The sequence below is a fragment of the Elaeis guineensis genome, chromosome 5 (genome assembly GCF_000442705.2).
Source record: "Elaeis guineensis isolate ETL-2024a chromosome 5, EG11, whole genome shotgun sequence".
NCBI lineage: Eukaryota > Viridiplantae > Streptophyta > Magnoliopsida > Arecales > Arecaceae > Elaeis > Elaeis guineensis.
In genome coordinates, this window is record NC_025997.2 from 25,354,570 (window position 1) to 25,375,109 (window position 20,540).

The 20,540-nt window shown below is 35.7% G+C and overlaps 1 protein-coding gene across 2 annotated transcripts in view; it reads left to right on the forward strand.

Moving 5' to 3' along the window:
* Positions 1-17,599, forward strand: part of LOC105045199 (beta-glucosidase 22) — a 46,896-nt gene extending 29,297 nt beyond the window's left edge. Inside the window, exons 1-13 of one of the 2 annotated variants that reach the window (XM_073257773.1) lie at positions 6,398-6,723; positions 6,849-6,912; positions 7,865-7,923; positions 13,066-13,141; positions 13,232-13,303; positions 14,378-14,465; positions 14,553-14,808; positions 15,879-15,994; positions 16,067-16,287; positions 16,366-16,394; positions 16,472-16,574; positions 16,997-17,090; positions 17,192-17,599. In XM_073257773.1, the coding sequence (XP_073113874.1) occupies positions 6,583-6,723; positions 6,849-6,912; positions 7,865-7,923; positions 13,066-13,141; positions 13,232-13,303; positions 14,378-14,465; positions 14,553-14,808; positions 15,879-15,994; positions 16,067-16,287; positions 16,366-16,394; positions 16,472-16,574; positions 16,997-17,090; positions 17,192-17,420 (1,548 nt within the window). In that variant the 5' untranslated portion in view covers positions 6,398-6,582 and the 3' untranslated portion in view covers positions 17,421-17,599. Of the gene's footprint in view, positions 1-40; positions 140-6,397; positions 6,724-6,848; positions 6,913-7,864; positions 7,924-13,065; positions 13,142-13,231; positions 13,304-14,377; positions 14,466-14,552; positions 14,809-15,878; positions 15,995-16,066; positions 16,288-16,365; positions 16,395-16,471; positions 16,575-16,996; positions 17,091-17,191 lie in introns of those variants that run through there. The other variant, XM_073257774.1, reaches the window with a different exon arrangement.
* Positions 17,600-20,540: the final 2,941 nt, after the last annotated feature.

Genomic DNA, 20,540 nt, shown 5'->3' on the forward strand with positions numbered 1-20,540 from the left:
AGTTTACAGAGTAAATCTTACAAAATATATTGTGATTCAGTTCGACATGGTGGCATATGGCCTCCAAGGAGTGCTAGAGTATTTCAAGAAAATTTATGGCAACCCACCTATCTACATTCAGGAAAATGGTAGATATCCTGTTTATCTTTTATCAAGCTCCAAATTACATAATTTTAAATTGGTGTCTGATCATCATCTTCTTATGTTCTCTAATAAAGTTCAGTTCTTAAAGCTAAGACTATATTCCTCATCAATATGGGCTTCTGTCTTGCATGCAGTAACTTAGGTGGACATCTTAATATTAGTAGAGTTTTTTTCCTAAGCCTAGCCATTGTATTTTTTTCATGTTAATTCATGCATAACATTTTTGCATGTTGAATATAGGTCTACCAATGCAACACACTCTCGATGACAGCCCTAGGGTGAAATTTCTGACTGCAAACATAAGAAGCCTACTCAATTCCCTCAGGTACATACCCTCATTGCAAGTTTCTATTCCTTCAAATGAAAAGGCCTACATATCACATGATCAATTTATAATGTCCGGTAGGTTTTCTTGAAAGGCATTGATATGATGGTTATGCAATATGCTGCGAATAATTGATCACTTCTAACATGCACTAACCAAAATAAGCTCTCTCTCTCTCTCTCTCTCTCCCTCTCCCTCCCGTCTCCTTTTGTAGGAATGGATCCAACATCTTGGGATACTTCACCTGGTCCTTCATCGACGCCTTCGAGTTGCTCACTGGGTACCAATATACATATGGTCTGTATTATGTGGACTTCAGGGACGAGGACTTGAAGAGGTATCCCAAGTTGTCAGCCCAGTGGTACTCCAATTTCCTCAAAGGGAGATGGCACAACAGTTGCACGAATAACTCATCTACATTACTTTCTACAGTGTAACATGCTTCTTGATTTTACACTACTCTGTTGAATTAATGTATTAGTTTTTTTCCTAGGAAAATAATTAATGCATAGTTCCATGCATAGGTTATGATACCATGGAAGAACAGAGGAATTACCAATGTTTATATACAGATTGAATCTGATTTTAGAAGAAAAATGGCATTAAAAAAGCCGAAACAAAACAAATGAACCTTCATAGTTTTGTTTTATCATGTTGCCTAGGGATAGTGAGCTTGGCTTCACTTTTTGCTGAACATGAATAGTGAAAGATGATAGCATCAAAAACCATCCCAAAGAAAGAAATATACCAAGGTAGGAACCAATACTGAAAACTAGCAAATAAGCTATACCATTTAAAAGGCAAAGAAAATTATGACACAGATGAATATATAAGCACAAGAATCTCATTATCAGGACCTTTTTTAGTCCAGCATTTCGAGAATTTTTGGTTCAACTAAAATATGCCCTTAAGACAATTGTTTGATTGGAGGATCAAACTTAATCTAAAGTTAACTACCAATAAAAAAACTTCATCAAATAGTTTACAACCAAATCTTTTCTTGACCTTAATATTACTTCATTCTCATGCACCACGTACCAAACAACACATGCATACTAGTTTGAAATTAAATTTCACCAGTCCTTTTTGACATTTTGCCTTGTGAAACTATTCTTGAATTATTAAAAGAGGAAAAACCACGCTTTTAGCAACTACTTCCAAAAGAACCCTCAAGAAACAAAAATCAACGTCGGCCACAAAGGACAAGCTCGGCATTGATGAGAAATGATAGTGATCTCTTCTTTCTTTCTTAAAAAAAATCTCTTCTTCCTAATAAGGTCCATTATCTCCCAAATTTGATACATAATACGATCATGCTATTGATAGGTGCGGCTCACAATAACACGGAGCCAACATTCATAATCTTGAATAGAATAAAAGATCCATCACCAAAAAAAATATAATAAAGAGGGTCAATTAAAATCATTAATTAACTAACACTAGTTCAGAGCATCTCAATCCAAATCAAATACTAAAACACATATCTCTAAATTCATAAATAATTAACTACAAGTCCATGATCATCTAATAAACTAAAATTCAGCTACAAAATTTTCAAGCTTGCTAGCGTAAACCCTCAAGCCTGAATCATCTGTCATTGTTAATCTTATTTTTCTGTAAAAGAAAAGAAGGATAAAGAGGTATGAGCTATACTAGCTCAGCAAGTAAAACTTATACTATTTTACCGAATCAAGCATAAGTTTTTCATGCATCAATAAATTATTTAGAGTAGATAATTATCATTATAAGATAAAACTTTTCATAATAGCAGTATAATCATAAATCAGTTATGCTCTTGTATATGCATAAATCATGCAATTTTATATAAATACGGTTTCTAATGCATAATATAAATAAATTCATAAATCACACTAACTTTATAAATAAAGTCATAAATCATTTATTATTTGACTACATTATTATTCTTAATAATTTTCTCATACTAAATGCTAAGTCATTATTATACTCGTGACAGGACTGTAATCGACAAAATACAAACTACTATTATCCACTGGTATGGTCATATGTCAACTACTACCCAATGGCAGAGTCGTATGCCAACTACTGTTACTTCTCAGCAGGGTTATATGCCAACAACTAATACCCACTAGTAGGGTCACTTGGATGCTAACTCCAGATATCAATCTTCTCCACTTTTAGAGGCCATACAGAGTTATCTGAGAGTTTTATTCCATATTTCTTAAAACAAATATTTTTCAACCATATTTCATCAAATTATATTTCTTAAATAACACAGAAATAAGATATTAAATAATTTTATAGAGTTTATGATACATAAATAATTTTTGATAGTAAAATAATCAAGAAATCATTTCTTTCATAATAAAATATAAATTTTATAAATATGGAGTTCATATTTTATAAACCAGTTGTTTATATTACAATATTCATAAAATCACTATTTTATAATACATTATGAGTTTCATAATAAATATGTTCGATCTTTATTTATTTTATAAAAATATAGAATAAATTTTTATGATAAAATAAATAATAATTTAAAATAAGTAAGAAGTATTGAAATTACTTATCTCTTTTGCTCCGAACCTTCAAAGTTTAACTATATGAATCATCTGAACTTATTCAAAGCAATTAAAATCCATTATCAACAATATTGATATTAAAGAAAACTAAGATGAGTTAAAATTGAGCAATCCAAGATGGGGGAAGAATAAAGTCAACTAGATGGCAGTGCTCAACTAACTGGGTCGGTTTGAACAAGATGCACTTAACTAGTTATGATCAATTATGGTTTAGATAATTTAATAAGGATCAATGCTAACTGGATTCCAAATGTATCCAGCAAGGGATGGGATGGGGTTGACACACCGCATGGGTATTAAACTAATTTCATGACAAAAGATTATCTTAGGTTCATAGTAGAGGAGCATGGGCCCTCTACTGAGATCCATGGATCAGATAGAGAGAGAAAGAGGGAGTAAACAGAGAAACCCTAGAGAGAAGGAGAGAGGGATAACTCTTCTCTCTCTTTTTTCTTTTCTTTTCTTCTTTCTTTCTTCTTTTTCTTCTTCCCTTCTTTGGCCGATCAAGGAAAGAAGGGGGGTAGTGGCTAGTGGTTGGAGGACTGGCAATAGGTGGTAGCAGCGAGTGGCCGGCGGCGGTAGAGCAGGGAACAATTGGCGGCAAGTGGCCGGCCGACAAAAAAAATGAAGAACAGGGCCAAATCGAGACCCTTTGCCCGGTTATGGTTGGAAAAGGAAGAAAAGAAGGGCCAAAAATAGAGGATTTCTTTTTAATGATTTTCTGGTGACCCTAAGGACTGGCAGCGATGTGCAAGGCCATAGAAAGAAAGGGACGGGAGAGAGGACATGAGTCCGGGGCCTTACCTCAGCTTCGGTGGTGTCTTGGCTTCGATTTCCAATGGGCAAAAGGATGGGACATCGTAAACTTAAATTGGGAGAAAGAGAGAGGAGGTGTGATGATCAATGGTAGAGGACCATAGGAGGGATGGGGGGCTATTTACGGAGACCCCAAAGATCCTAATTGCCTTAGGACTGCGGCTTCTTCTCGGAATTAATTGGGAGTCTTCTTGCAGCTTTTTTTCTCCCCCTTCTTTTTTTTGTTGGTGTGTTTTTTGGGACAATTAGATGATGGGCTGATCCAATTGATCGGGCCATCACAAGATCTTAATTTGAGCAGAACTGGCATGCTGGTAATTTGAGCTTTTCCAAGGAAAAAGTGGTTTGGCACCGCAATGGCATGGAGAATTTTCCCCTCTGGAATTAGATTTCACTCGCTATACCACCAGCAAGGTGAGAGGACTGGGGTTAGCATAGCTCTTTTTAAAATATGTTTGTGGTCATGAATTATCCTTTTTTATTTTTTTTAAAAGCAATAATCCAAGTTTTGAAGCTTGGGTCACCTCCAAGAACAAGTTGTTAGGGGATATGTAGTCAGAGTTGATATGATTTGAGCACCGTCTCCATTAAAGTCTCCCAGAGTATTTCTCACCAGAGTAGATTACCATGGGTTGCTTTGGAGTACATCGACCATTCGATCGAATGGTCTCAAGTGTCTTGGATGGATGGGTTTCATTCTTGCTTGTCCCAAATAATTTATTAGAATCAATTGGTTGTTTGTGACGAAGTGCGAGGCTCTTCAAGTGTGAGCTCATTGGCAGGAGTGGTAATATGTGGTGCATCATGAACCTAGATCCAACTCAAGTTGGCTTTACCCCTTAGGTTTTAGACTCAGATCCAACCCATGGTGCATGGGTCTAGCAAGCGGGACCTGAGTTTTAAAAGCTAGACCTGCTGAACTCTGAGCTTATTTTTGCAGGCCAAATGTTGTCCTCACAGGTTTTCTCATCCTATTTCCAATTTTATAGCAATTATACATACCTAAGTTTTTTTTATTTGGTAGAATTAGATATACCTAAGTTGATGGATGATGATTAGGCTTTTTTGTTTCGCCCTCGTCGTATAAGAATTCTCAACTTACCCAAGTGTTGGGATAAATCAATCGACTCCCGACTCAAATCAACCAAATCCTAACGTTGACTCAACAATGACCGACTGACCGAACATACAACTCCGACTCTACATCGATTGAATGAACAAATCACACAGACTCTTGATCGGTTAACTGACAGACAGTCGGCTACTACCGACCAACAACAAACGACTTGAACAACTTCCGATCTAAAACCGTCGGTATATTAGAATTATTTATCGATGGTCATTGAGACGTTCTACCGATATATAGTCGGTCCACCTGTTCAACATACTGTAATCATTATGGACAGTTATCAAATATGTATCACGGCAATTAATGGGAGTTAATGACCCACTAACTCTACAATTATGATCCGATAATTTAGTGTCATAAAAAGCGGGATCACGTACTCGATAGTTACATCAGAATTATCTATAAAAAGAGAGTAAGTGAATAGCACCGGTAAGATACTTCTGAACCAGAGCTCTGCTACTCTCGACATTCAAATCTACTGTTCATCAATTCTTTTTTGATTAAGCATCGAAGAGTCTCCGTCGGACATAATTCTGATATATAAGGATATTATTTTGCAGATGTTCATCATCGATGATAGATGATAAAAATTGATCGCAACACCAAATACGATAAAATTGAAGCATTCAGTGCTATAATATTTTTTCAACAATTGAAATCACGAAGTATTGACAGCTGAAGGTTGAATACTCAAGATTATTCAAGGAGGATGTCCACATCCAATCTCTTCCCCATGGGAAGATCCTTTGTCAGATTTGGTTGTCATGCATAACCATTGCGAGCAGATTCGGAGCTTAGACATTGTAATGTCATTGTCCAAGAAAAAGAAAGAAATCGCTGGTTGACGAAGCCGACCGCCCAAGTCTGGACGAATTTAGGTGGAGTGCGGAGACGTTAATGCCATTGGTTGTTGGTGGGGTTTTGGCCCTTGTGGTTAATGAAAAAACAAAAATCTATACGGATACATAGTCGGTCTCGTATTGATTATTCATTAAAATTTTTAAATATTTAAATAATATTAAATAATTAAATAATATTTTTTGATAAATTATTTTTGAATAAATTTTTGAATCATACTCAGAGTCAATGTAATACAAAATTTATATGGATCAGAAGATACCGCAATAAATTTTGTTCTGACGAGACCCTGTTTTATGGGTCACACCATGCTTTGTAGATTACGCCATGCATGACCTCAAACGTCCCCGCATTTGCGTTAGCGTGGCCGTGTCTAGAAATATGGTTGCTTATTTTTTTTTTTTTTCATCTTTTTGTCCCTCGCTGGGTCTCTTTCCGCCGTTTCCGTCTGACGCGAGTTGCGTTGTCTGCCTCAGGGACTGGACTTTGCATTCAAATCTTGTACGCAACCTTGTTATTTTATCCAAAGAAAAAATTCTTCGTTGCCCCACTCGTTTTCTGGGGCAGCATAGAATTGGTGCAGCTCCATGGTAAATTTTGTGCGGGCGTGCTGTCAAGCCAACTTGATGCCAGAAAAAAATCGAGTGGAAATATAAGAAGAGGGGGCTTGTAGCCAATCCTTGCCTCTCTCCCCCTCTTGTTTGCGAGCGCAACTGGACTTGTGGACAACTTGACGAGAGAGAAAGATGAGAGGAAGCCTGGTAGCTTGGCTTCTTCTAGAGCTACTGCTAATGCTTGAGATGGATGGGGGCCGAGGTGCACTACAATATAACAGGGAGGACTTCCCACAGGACTTCGTCTTCGGTGCCGGAACCTCAGCATATCAGGTTAGTTTCCTTTCAGTCTCCTCCTCTTTGTCTCGAATGTCACAAGATAATACAATTAAAGAAAAAAAGGTAAAATAGTCACAGCTGATGCTAAAAGAACGGCATCTGGTATGCTAAACTTGTAGGTGGAGGGAGCAGCAGCTGAGGATGGGAGGAGTCCTTGCATTTGGGATACTTTTACTCATGCAGGTGATTTTTACTACTATTTTGTATTGAGAAGAAGATGGCTGTGCTCAAGTTGTGGTACCGTATGAGCTATAATCAATTGAATCCAAATGTTCAGCAATGAAGGAATATGATAATGTGTGTAGGAGAAAACCATGGTAGGCAATGGATGTTAGTAGAACATAGAGGTGTGGTCCAAGTCTTATGTGGACAGGACAACTGGAGTTTTAGCATAGACGGTAGATTTTATTTTGAACTCTGATGTTTCATGGTGGAGAAAAAGGTTTTTGCCAGCCCGATCACCTGTTGCAGGCTACAAACTACAAAGATACAAAATAATTAGCATATTCGTTGTTTCGTGCTGGGACATTAATTATATAGGCTATCGGTTGCTACTATTTTGACTTTTGATTTGCAGTGATCTTTAACTAATCCATGAATAATTGAGGATAAAATAATTTAAAACGGCATCTCAATTTATCCGAGATGGAAGCTGAGAAATTTACAAAGAAATGAAACTTAAGCTCAGTTGTCATATTAAAACCAACATACCAAATTCTGGACTGATATGATAAATCGAAATCCAATAACAATGTTTAGGATTTTGTACCTAAAGTTTTGAAAAAATAAAGGTAATTAAAAAATCATTCCATATATTGACATCATATTAGTCAATATCTCGAAAGTTATCAATTTGTATTAGTCGAGATAACAGAAGTCGAGAATTTTCATATATTGCATTCTTAGGTAATGTACGATCCTGATGAAAACTTGGCCTTTTTTCCATAAGAACATTGCTGAGTTGTTAAATTAAATGTTTCATTGCATGCAGATAAAATATATATTCCCTCAAAGAAAAAGATTTTGTTGTGAATATATTCCCCAATAGGAAACACTTATTTGGCAAAGACTACATCTTCTCTTCTAATCTAAAGATAAAATAGAAGGATTGCCACTGTTTAACTTACCTTGACAGGAAAGATGCCGGACAAGAGCACGGGCGACGTGGCCTCCGATGGGTACCACAAATACAAGGTAACTCTGTCCAACATTTCAACATGAATCTATCCTCTCAATTCTGTGAACTAGATTTATTACCAAGCTGTAGATAAGATAGAGAAGATTTGACTATGTGCATGTAAATTCCCTTTGAAGGTTCTAAATAAATTTTGAATAAAGAGAAACATGCATGGGAATGGTACAATTCCCTCCGAGGATCATACGCACCAGATGCCTATCTGCATCCATAAATAGAAATGGATATGGATAAAAATATACTGATACATAATTTTCAGCATTATTGTGAACTATGTGAACTAGAGGTAGTGCACTTGGTTTGCAATTGGAATTGAAATCTGAATTAATTGGAATGAGAATCAGAATGGTCATATCTCTCAACGTATATGGCTCGTGATCAAACTTAGAATCAGAATTGGAATGGAATTTGAGGGAGAGTAAGGATTTTTGAGAATTGGGGCATTCCTGTTCTTTCCTTGAATTAGACTAGGAACATAATTTTTCCCAACCATATTGGAGAGTCTCTCATTTTTATTTTCATTTCAATCCAATTCTCTCTAATCAAATATCTTCTAGATTAATTACTAATTTTTAGGTAAGACAGAAAAGAAAGCAACTCCTTCGACTCAATGCATGTAAATCCCATGTGAAGGTTCCAAACAAATGTTGAATAGAGACAAACATGAGGGTGGTAGGAAGATAAGTGCAATGTGCATGAGCCCCACATACATTAAGAGGCAAAGGATATTTGACCTCTCAGCATTTAGGTAGCATGTGGTGATCCAAATGGGATTACCATGGTGATTTAAGATTACAGATGATCCGAATCCTAGGATGATCTAATCCTCAGTGATCTAAGATTATTGTGTTTAGTAGGTCGTAGTTTAGTGATTAAAGATCTCTAGGTATCTATAAATATTCTATTTGGCATTCTATGAGAATCTAAGATCATTGACCATATAATACCAAAATTGCCTGTGATATACTCTATAAAAATATATCTACTAATCATATAAATAAATTATAATAAAATATAAATATATTTATTAATATATTAATAATTAATATAGTCTATAAAAATATATTTATTAATCCTATAAATTATTAATCCTATAAAAATATATAATTATTACTATAAAATTAATATTTTTTTTTATACTTATAATATATTATTTATTAACATGAATATTTATTTTGATTAGAAAAAAAGGCAAACAGAAGTAATATATTAAATAAAATATTTCTAATTTAATTTAAAAGTATAGTTGAATCATATGACAATAATATGATTCATAATATATTATAATATAATATAGATTATAAATATAATATGATATTGATTTAATACATCAATAGGATATTGATATACTAGTTTTTTTATTAGACTCAAGGATATTTTTGTCCTTAAATTTTAGTCCAAGATCATTGTCTGGGGTTGATCTTGGATTTTCGACCTCAAAGACGAGTATCTCATCACTGGGTTGGAGGTGATTTGAAGAGTGAGATTGATTTGAGATCACTACCACATGGGAACATCATATTGCAACCAACATAGTGATCATCATCTCTATCCATATCATTCTTCATTTTGGATGGATCATACCATACCAAACACCCCATTAAGTTAAACAAATATTTTCTTCGTTTAACTTGGCCTGATTCAGAGACACCTATGGAAGAGAGTGACAGGTGGACAAAAAAGGAGTTAAAATTAGCAGTTGGTTACCTACCCCCATCTTTGTACCCACAAAATTAGATTACAGAAGAGAGGAGAAGAAAAAGGGCTGGATGGTTGGATATGTACATATGTGAAAAGGGATGCATGTCAATATGTATGTGAACTCCGGCACCTGAATCGATCAGTAGAAAATGTCTTATCTATGTATTTCTTTTTCCTTTTTAATAGAAAGAGATAGTCTTGTGCCCCCCAAAAAAAAATCAAGTATTTTTTATTTTTTTATGAGTATCTTATTATCTGTGCATGTTTATAAAAGACCAAAGGCGACTTGCTAGTGTACATAAAATGGGATAGGTTGTTTGCTCCCAAGAGTAATTCTTTGTGCACTGCATGCGGTGCAGCAAAAATACACCACCCCATCATATTGGGCCACATAGCCATTACTTTCCAATGCGCATTTAATGCCTGCAATTCTACTTTTTTGTTTGAAATTTTGAATGACGAAAATGCCCCTCATCTTTTGAAAAAATTATGACATCATGTGACACATTATGATATCTTGCAGTTAAATTATGATTTCCTGCATGGTAGGAAGTCATAATTTTCTTGTAAAAGTCATAAAGAGAGAAGGATATTATCGTCATTAAAAAATTATAAAATTTTTAAATGACAAAAATGCTCTTTCCTTATAACATCCTGTGGCTAAGTTATGACTTGCTGTTGTGTAGGAAGTCATAATTTGACTGTAGGATGTCATAATATGCCATAGGATGTCTTAATTTTTTAAAAGAGGAGGGGTATTTCGTAATTTGAAATTTCAAATGAAAAAGTAGAACTGCAGGCATTAAATGCACGTTGGAAAGCGGTGGCTATGTGGCCCAATAAGGTGGGGCAGTGTATTTTTGCTGCACTGCATGTGGTGCACAAAAACTTTCTCTTGCTCTCAAAACCACACAACCGGATAGCGTTAAGACCAAGGTTTGCCATACCGTGCCGAATCGGCTGGTACACCCCATCTCGTATCGGACCGGTGGAGAACCGGCACGATTCGACTAGTAAAATTGGTACACTGGCGGTATCGAAGAAAAAAGAACGAAAAGTGAGAAAGAGAGAGAGAGAGGAGGGGAGGGAGGAAGATGGGAGTCGTCGGAGGCCGGCGGTGGCCGGCTGCGTCTGTCGGAGGGCTTCCGAGCCCCGTATCAGCCGATAGGGCTTTCAAGAGAGCAAAAAAGAGAGAGAGAGTGCTTGGAGGGGGGCGGAGAACCTACCGGACGGACGATGCCTCCGTTGCGAGGTTCCCGATGGCCGGCGAGCCGACGCCAACGGTCTGAGGACGGTCGAGCGGGGGCTCTTTTTCGAAACAGACGATGTCTGTTTCGATTTTTTCTTTTTTTTTTTATTTTAAACTTATGAAGTCGGCAATTGGGTTGCCAACTTAAGAATTTTTTTTAAGAAAAATAAAAATCGTAAAGCCGGCAAATCGTTTGCCGACTTCACTTAAAACTATGTTTTTTAAAAAAAATTGCGAAATAGGGGCGATGCCCTTGTTTCACGCCTGCGGTGCTGCGCGCGTGGACTGTGCCCTCCAACGGCCACGGCGGCCAGTCGGAGGCCGTCCGGCGGCCCTGCTGGCTCCTTTCCCTCCCTTTTTTTTTCTTCCTCTTTCTCTGTCTATTCTTCTCTTTTTCTTCTAGTTCGGATCGTCAGTTCGGTACGGTATGAAACCATATCGAACCGTACCGCCGGCCGGTCGAAACGACCGACAGTACTGGTTCAGCATACCTTGGTCAAGACAATGGACATGACCACTGGGCCAAAATGCAATTCAAACCTTATTTATGTGAGGCTTCAGTTTTTTTAAGCCAATAGCAATACCTTAATGGAAAAATTTCTTGAGTACGGTAAATTTTAAATTGTGGTTAAACTCTTTTTGTTTTTTATTTAGAGAGAACTGGAGAATACTCATCCATATTGTAATTATCAAGATCTAAATGCTTGGAAATGCACTATCAGAGATACCGATCCAGAACCTTAGTTGCTATGTAGAACCATGCAAGCCCCACTTTATCACTTCGGTTTGTTTCAGTATAACATTGTTGGTGTATCAAATGATGGATCTTGTGGGACAAAGTTAAGCAGCATTTACTAAGCTACAGGAAGTTTTATATGCATGATTTAAGGTTCCATTTTATTCGGACATAAAGCAAGAGTAAGTCTAGAATAAGACTGTTCCTCACACAAAGATTAAGGAAAGTAGAAATTTTTTTAAAAAAATATTTATTCCAATCAAACCTACTTATTCTTATTCTAAAAAGGGCTGGAATAATCTTACTTATGAAAAAGGCTCTTTTTTATCCCTTCTCTTTTTGCACAGACAAAGTATGCTAAATCCTAAAGCTATTCTAATCAGAATAAAAATTCTGCCTAACCAAAGGAACAATCTTATCACTTTTTTCTCCTTTATTATTGACTTTAACATGTCTGTGTTGTAGTATTGTTTTCCCCTTAAGTTGGTCGAATGCTTGGCAACTTTACCAATCAGTGCCAATTTACATTTTAAATTATTATTATTTTTTTCATTTTTGCAGAATGCAGTTAAGCATCATTTCCTAAGTACATGCAGCTAAGCATCATTTTAAAAATATCTTGTAATTGCTTGTTATAACAAAAATAACAGCAGTTATTTGCGTTTGTACTATTTCACCAAGTACATGAATGTTGCACATGCACGTCCAGCAATCATCTATTAATATTTACTTCATCAGGTTTAACAGCTTGCTTGAAAGAAATGTTAGGTAAGAGATTAACAGAAAAAAAAAAAAAAAAAAAAAAGAGGTTAAAAAATTGAAGAGTATTTCCTTCCTGACTTGTTCTACTCATTTTAAACTTGAAAACAGGACTAATGGAGTGCATCAATGAAGATATCAAACTCTTGCTGCTTGCACCATTTCCAATTACTGTCATACTTTCTCCTTGCATCTTCTATTCAGATTTTTCTATTTTTCTTTCTTTTGAGAGGTAGCACCCTGGAGGCCAGGATCGAGCATGGGCCCCTTGAATCAAAATGAGAGATTTTATCAACTCCACTAATTCACACCCTCACTTTTGACTTCCCTTTGACCTTCTTTGCATGTGCATGTGGTCATTGAATACATGATATGCCCAAGCATTATGTTTTCATAATTGAATGACACGAATGGACTTCAAATCATACTCTGATAATAGACAGAGCTTTCTCTCTCTTGATCATATGTTGTGCTTGATTTCCCTAATACAGGCCTAGATAATACTATGGCAAGATCACAGTTCATAATGGTGAACTGCTGGTTCTCACCTCTTTCGAGTGCTTAAATTTGCTCTTTTAAACAAAAATGTTCATGTACTGAAGGATCCATTAGGTCTAAAGTGTAAACAAAAAAATCATGTATTAACCATTCTGCATTTAAGATGTACAGTTACATTCATTCATTAGTTTTTACCAGGAAGATGTCAAGCTTATGACAGATACAGGACTAGAGGCCTACAGATTCTCCATCTCTTGGTCAAGGCTTCTTCCAAGTATGACAGACAATCCAAGGCTTCTCAAAATCTCATTACCTTGGAAAGTAAAACGAAAAGTCCTCGCTTATGTGACAACTTATTTTGCAGATGGGAGAGGAGCTCTCAATCCAAAAGGCCTCGAGTTTTACAACAATCTCATCAATGACCTACTAAAGCATGGTCAGTTTGATTTGTTGTTATCCTTGAGCTTGTTTGATATATGAATTTTCTGAGTTACGAACAAGGAGAAATTCTCCAAATTATACTTCTTGTATTGTATGAAGGTACAATAAGGTGGCATAACAGATTGACCATAGGAACCATCTGTAGGGCACATTTGGTTTGCGTTGAGGGTCGGAATTGAAATCGGAATGGCCATATCTCCCAATACATTTGGTTTGTAACTGGAATAGGAATCGAAATTCAAATTAGAATGGGCTTTGAATATTAGAGAATAGTAGAGATTGGATTTTGGGGGATTGGGACTTTTGTATTCCCCCCGGAAATGGAAAGAAAATGGAAGTCCTCCCAGCCAAATAGTTGAAATGAAAATCGCTCATTTCTATTCCCATTCCAGAGCCAAACTCCTCTCAACCAAACATGCCCTAGAGTACCGAATCAAGTTATCAGCTGCCCTTTAATGTATTGAGCCTCTACATGAATGGTAGAACATGAACTTCCTGATAGACTAGCTGCATCATTCAACAGTCATCTTTTACCTTTGAAGGAGAGGATCATCAAAGAAATCAATTTAGAAGGATGCCTAATTTTTCCAAGCTGGTATTAATTTATGAATTGAGGTAAGATCCGTAAATTTAAAGACCAACTGTTAACCTGACATCAATTCTCTTAACTGATTCTAATTTCCTGGCAATGGTAACTTCCGTCAAGAGAGGATTTTCATGAAACTTAGAAGTTGAGTGACCCATTGAAATAAGGTAATCTACCACAAGCTTACATTAAAAACAGAGGATAAACATCATTTTGGCTCACTGAAAGGAAGGGGTAAAAATGACACCAAGAAATTACTGGGTTCTTAGCATCATGTGAAAACTATCTCAAGCCATATGCATCGCTATGCGGGATCAAGACTTCATATCATTTCTGAAAGTACAAATGTTATGCACCATGTTTAGCATGACACAAAGTTTTAATTGTGCTCACATGAAGAGCTCAATGTCTTTGCAATACAATTATTGCATAAATCTTTTCCTTTTCTCAGTTTTTTTTTTTTTTTTCTTTTGAATGAACTAGGAATTCAGCCACATGTTACTCTCTATCATCTAGATCTTCCCCAAGTACTTCAAGATGAGTATGGAGGATGGTTGAGTGCTAAGATAGTGTAATCTTTTCACTTCTCAATACTTCTTGTAGCTTTTCTTCCAAATACTCATGATCTAACCTTTGAGGACATAAAAATGTTATTCAGGGATGATTTCACAGCGTATGCAGATGTGTGCTTTAGGGAATTTGGTGACAGAGTTTCCCACTGGACCACCATTACTGAACCAAATGTTATCGCAATTGCTTCATATGACACTGGAACATTCCCACCCGGTCGATGTTCTTATCCATTTGGCATCAATTGCATGGCTGGCAATTCCACCACAGAGCCATACATCGCAGTTCACAACATCCTATTAGCACATGCATCAGCTGTCAAACTATATTGGACTAAATATCAAGTGAGCCATTTTATTCAAATCACTGCTTACATTTGTGCAATTATATGTGGATCATATGCTTTAATGACTTTCCAAGGGCTATGTTCGCATCGTAATGCATGTATCTTAAGGTAGAAAAGTGGAAGTGCGGGAGGAATGCTTTGTTGCCATTAGGATATTTGTCAAGTATATACAGTTGCAAAGAGATTATGCCCTATGGGAAATATTTGTGCTAAATATGTATGTATAGGGTTATGCACAGACTCTACCTGTACAATCCACATGCGTGCTTGTGACAGGGTTAGAGGTGCATATTTGTGGATAACACAAGCACTGTATTGGTTATAAGTAGAATAACCTACTAGTATGAATATCAGATTGAGCTGCAACAAACTATAAATCATTATTTATCAGTTTGAATTCACCATCTCTCTCAGCATCTCTTTGATAGTCATTGACAATTTCCAACACTTTGGTCATCAGCTCTCACAGAAAATGCTCAACTGTAGAAATGTTGAATTTGGTACCATATGGAATGCATCATATCTCACATCAAAAAATGCTCTGATGCCTATATATCTCACAAGAAATGCTTCAGTCATTGAGATGCCAAATCCTAATCTAAAGTAATCTGCAATGATAAGACTTGAAGACATCTGCTTGTTGGGCATGAATTGCAAGGCTTAACAATGTCCATTAACCCCAAACATAAGTATCAAGCCTGAAGTCCTTTTTTATTTGGTCGGGTATGTGTTTTCACCCTTTGGTAATACATTAAAATTCCCCATCATCACCACCTCTCTTGAAATTCCCTCACAGCTTTCACCAACATTTTCTACGGTCTTCTTCTCCTTCAATCTTATGAACTTTGTTGCTTAAAATTCTTATCATCTCTCTCTCTCTCTCTCTCTCAGAAACACATTCAGATTATGTAGAATATTACCTTTAATTTTTACCTCATTCTGATATGGGACAAAATTTCCATTTTGTTTGAAGAACATGTCCATGTAATTATCGGTCAGAGTTACACCATACACAAGCTTTAGATCGAGAAGGAAGAGGCAGTCTATTGCTAACATCCTTAAATGCAGGCTATACAAAATGGCTGGATAGGCTTGAATGTATACAGCTTTTGGTCTTATCCATTTACAAACTCAACAGCAGATATTGAAGCAGCCCAAAGAGCATTAGACTTCATGATAGGCTGGTAGGTGCAAGGCATACATACTACCTACACTAGTATTGATGCAAGCAGCTGACCTCATGGCATCCACTTCAGGATTATGAATCCCCTGGTGTTTGGGGACTACCCTGAAGTCATGAAGAAGAATGCTGGTTCAAGGCTCCCACTCTTCACCAAAAACCAGTCCAGACAAGTGAAGGGTTCATTTGACTTCATTGGTCTGAATCACTATTTTTCAGAATATGTCAAAGACAACTCCAATGGTTCCAGGACAGGTCCTAGAGACTTTAATGCAGATATGTTTGTTAAATTCACAGGTTTGTTTCCTTTTCACTGTTAATAAGTTGATAGAAGCAGTATCTGATCTCTAACCAATGGCTGATAATGCATTGCAGTTTCTAAGAACATAACACCCATTCCACAGGTAAAACGACATTGCTTCTTTTGCTGAGTGCTGGTCATCAATTTATTGCTTGAAATGGCTAACTTTTTTGAAATCAGCTTATTCCAATGGGCGCACCAACAGATCCAAGAGGGCTGCAATATATGTTGGAGTACTTCAAAGATGCCTATGAAAATCCTCCTATTTATATCCAAGAAAATGGTCAGTGCAGCTTCACAATAGTAGCTTCAATTTTCTTACTCAAACAATCATGTTGGTGAGACCAGCACTAGCCTCAGAATTCCCTATATTTGGCAAAACACAAATGAGAAGAGAAAGCCACTGTCAATATATATATATATATATATATATATATATATATATATATATATATACACTTCAAAAAAGATAAGTATTTTCATATGCTTCTCTTGTTCTGTGGTCACTGAGCACCTTTAAACATCTCTCCAAGATATTTTGGAAACCAGCCATCTGAGAGCTACATGTCTCCGAGGAACAAATGACAAAATTATTATTCTTGGATGCTAAGATGCACTCTTGTTAGTGTTTGTACCCCTTAAGTGACAGATATAGCATTCAAATGTTTAATGAATTTGTCTGCAACTTTGCATTTTGTCCACCAGGTTATGGACTGGGAGTATTTAACAGCACTCTCCATGACACTGCCAGGATAGATTTCTTGAGTGGTTTCATAGGAAGTACATTAGATGCTATCAGGTAATGCTGTTATGTAGGTCAAAAACACTACAAGCCACCAAATCCAAGAAATAAGAAAGTTTGTGCCATACACCTTTTAACAACCTGGTTCTCTTCTGCAGGAATGGATCAGATGTGAGAGGATATTTTGTGTGGTCATTCTTAGATGTATTTGAGTTCTTGGCAGGGTATTCATCATGCTTTGGACTCTACTATGTGGATTTTGAGGATGAGAAGCGTGAAAGGATACCGAAGCTATCTGCATTTTGGTACTCCAACTTCCTCAAGAAGAAGAATGACATCAAAATAGAAAGGACTGGTGTCAATGCCAAATATAATGCTCAACAATGAGCTTTCTTCAGGTTATCTTCTGTTGGAGTGGAAATGGTGCAAAACAGAATTCAATGCATATAGTGGCTATTTGATGTGCACTCCATAAATGGCTTGATCCTTTGAAGGTTATGAGAATAATAAGGCACCCTAGGAAAAGAAATTTATGATCCTATTGCATGCTGTGCTTCAGTAAGCTATATTAGTTTTCATGTGATGGCATTTGAGCTATGAGTGGATTTTTTCTGTTTATAATTTTGAGAGAATTTTTTTCCATTATAATTACATACAAGTTATTCATGTTAAAAAAATGAACTTTTCCTCCTGGTAGCTAGAATATTTTTATTGATTGATTCGTTAAACATTAAGAATTATTTGGGAAAGCATAAAAATTGATGGAATTGAAGAAAAATATAAAAAATATAGTGTTCGTAAAGGATGGGAAACAAAGATCACTTACAAATCCAGTTTTTTGGATTGAGAAATTTTTTGTACATCACTTGCGATGTAGAAAATCTAATATGGAGTATACCACTTTCTCCGATTGGATTATAGTCATTCCTTTCCGACGTACATTTAATGTCTGTAGATTGATGTTTTTGTTTAAAAATTTTATATGATGAAAATGTCCTTCATGACTTCTTGATACTTTATATGACTTCGTATTATATGATTTTTTGTGAATATATATGACTTTCTATGAATATATATGATTTCCTGTCATATGACTTCGTGTGAATATGTATGACTTTCTGCGAATATATATGATCTTTTGTGATTTTTTGTGAATATATATAATTTTTTATAAATATATCTGATTTTCTATCAACTTATATAATTTTTTGTGGATATATATGATTTTTGTGAATATATATATGATTTTTTGTGAACATATATATATATCCACAGAATGTCATGTGAACATATATGACTTTCTGTGAATATATATATTCAGTGAATATATATGATTTTTTATGAATATATATAATTTTTTATTAATATATATAATTTTTTGTAAATATATATAATTTTTTGTGAACATATATAATTTTTTGTAAACATATATATATATATATATATTTATATTTATAGAAAGACATGTGAAGATATGTGATTTCTTATGAATGTATATAAATATTTATAAAAAATTATATATATTCATAAAAAATTATATATGTTCACAGAAAGTCATATATATTCATAAAAAATTATATATATTTATAAGAAGTCAAATATATTTACAAAAATCATATATATATATATATATATATATATATATATATATATATATATATATATATATATGTTCATAAAAGTCACAGAAAGTCATATATATTACAGGAAGTCGTATATATTCACAAGAAGTCAATCACAGAAAGTCATAGAGGATTTTTTGTGAAGGGATGTCATAATTTTGGATAAAGATATTTTTGTCATGTAAATGAAAATATCAATCTACAGTCATTAAATGTGTGTCAGAAAGCGATGGCTATATGATTCAATCGAAAGAAATAGTATATTCCACATCGAATTTTTTTCATCACAGGTGGTGTACAAAGAATTACTCTTTTGGATTTCATCTTCGGAAACCAACCTCAACTTCACCTTTCTGACGTGCTGAAAGCATGGTATGTTAATGCTCAGATAATGGGATACTTTTCTGACTGCTATTTAACTCCCAAATTAAAGAGAGAACAGAATAAAAGTATCATGCATTTTTTTTACTTTATTTTTCTTCTTCTGCCTTTGAGCTAAATGGAAGCACTGAGCACTATTCTATTGGAACCCAACGCACTTGTACAGTTTTTTGAAAGATCACTTCACATTGCCAAGTGTACAAGTAGGAAATCTTTCACACGAAGCTATTGGATCTCTTAGCTAAGCCATTTGCTAACCTATCATAACAATCTATTGCAAGACTTTAACCATAGTTAACCACTGAAGCATGGCACCTTAATTTGAGTTTGCACCCCAGGAAAGACTCCGAAGAAGAAGAAGAAGAAGAAGAAGAAGAAGAAGAAAACTAGACATAGCAGAAAGACGATGAGAAATTGAATACTGATGAAAATACATAACTTTGGATCATAATATGGCACAGACAACGAGGTAGACATACTGAAAACAAATTTCTCTCTGTTTGTTTTACTAATTCATTTTAGTTCTAAATATAATTTTGCCATACGGAGAGGTCTATAACCATGATAGATGGCGCATGGACTAGTTGACATATCTAACTTGTACCATGTCCCACAACATCCTTCAACATACATTTTTTTGGCGTTATGCTTAATATACCATAAGCACCCAAAACTTTGGCCCTTTAGAATGCCAATACTGAAAATTAGAAACCATAAACAATATATCTTGCTAATATTGCTAGACCTAGTCATTCTAGCCATGGAAACAGCACAGAATGAGCACAACATTGTCAAATACAGCTATGGAATCACTCCATCATTGATGATCCAGCACTCATTGTCATTCAATGAGCGAGATAACCGTAATCACCTATTCTGGATTATATGGACTGCGTATACTCAGATGACAATTAACTTAGATTATTGTCTTATCATGAGCCTTGACAATTCCCAACCGATAAAGAGAACAGCTAGCCCCCAATGACAAAGCTTGCATTTGACATAAATTGACATGTTTGCTAACTTGCAAATATTCCTCAGAATAAAGGTAATGTTGCGAAAGATTTTCGATCCCATACGAAAATAGCTGGAGTAAATGAAAGACCATCGCAGCGGCATTCCTGCAAAACAAGTTTTAATCGGAATTGGCTCCGACGAGGATCTTTCGACAGTCAAGTCAGGAATCTGGCACAACAGAGGAGAGAGAGAGAATGGAAGAACAAAAAGTATTTTCTGGAACACATACGAGCGTACCTGGGGGTCACCTTCTTACCTATTTTTATAGAGAGATTAGCGATGATGAGCCATGCTGATTATATCAGTTGATAAGTCATCTTTTTCCTGACGTGTGATCAACAAAAGAGGCAATATGATATGGGCTCAATAAATAGGTGCATGGGTGGCAACTGGGGTGGCAGTGATGTGCCCTGACTTGATGTATTTGGACAAAAGTCGTTATTAACCGTCGAACCTATTCGTGGGACGAACGGCTTGTAATTTGATG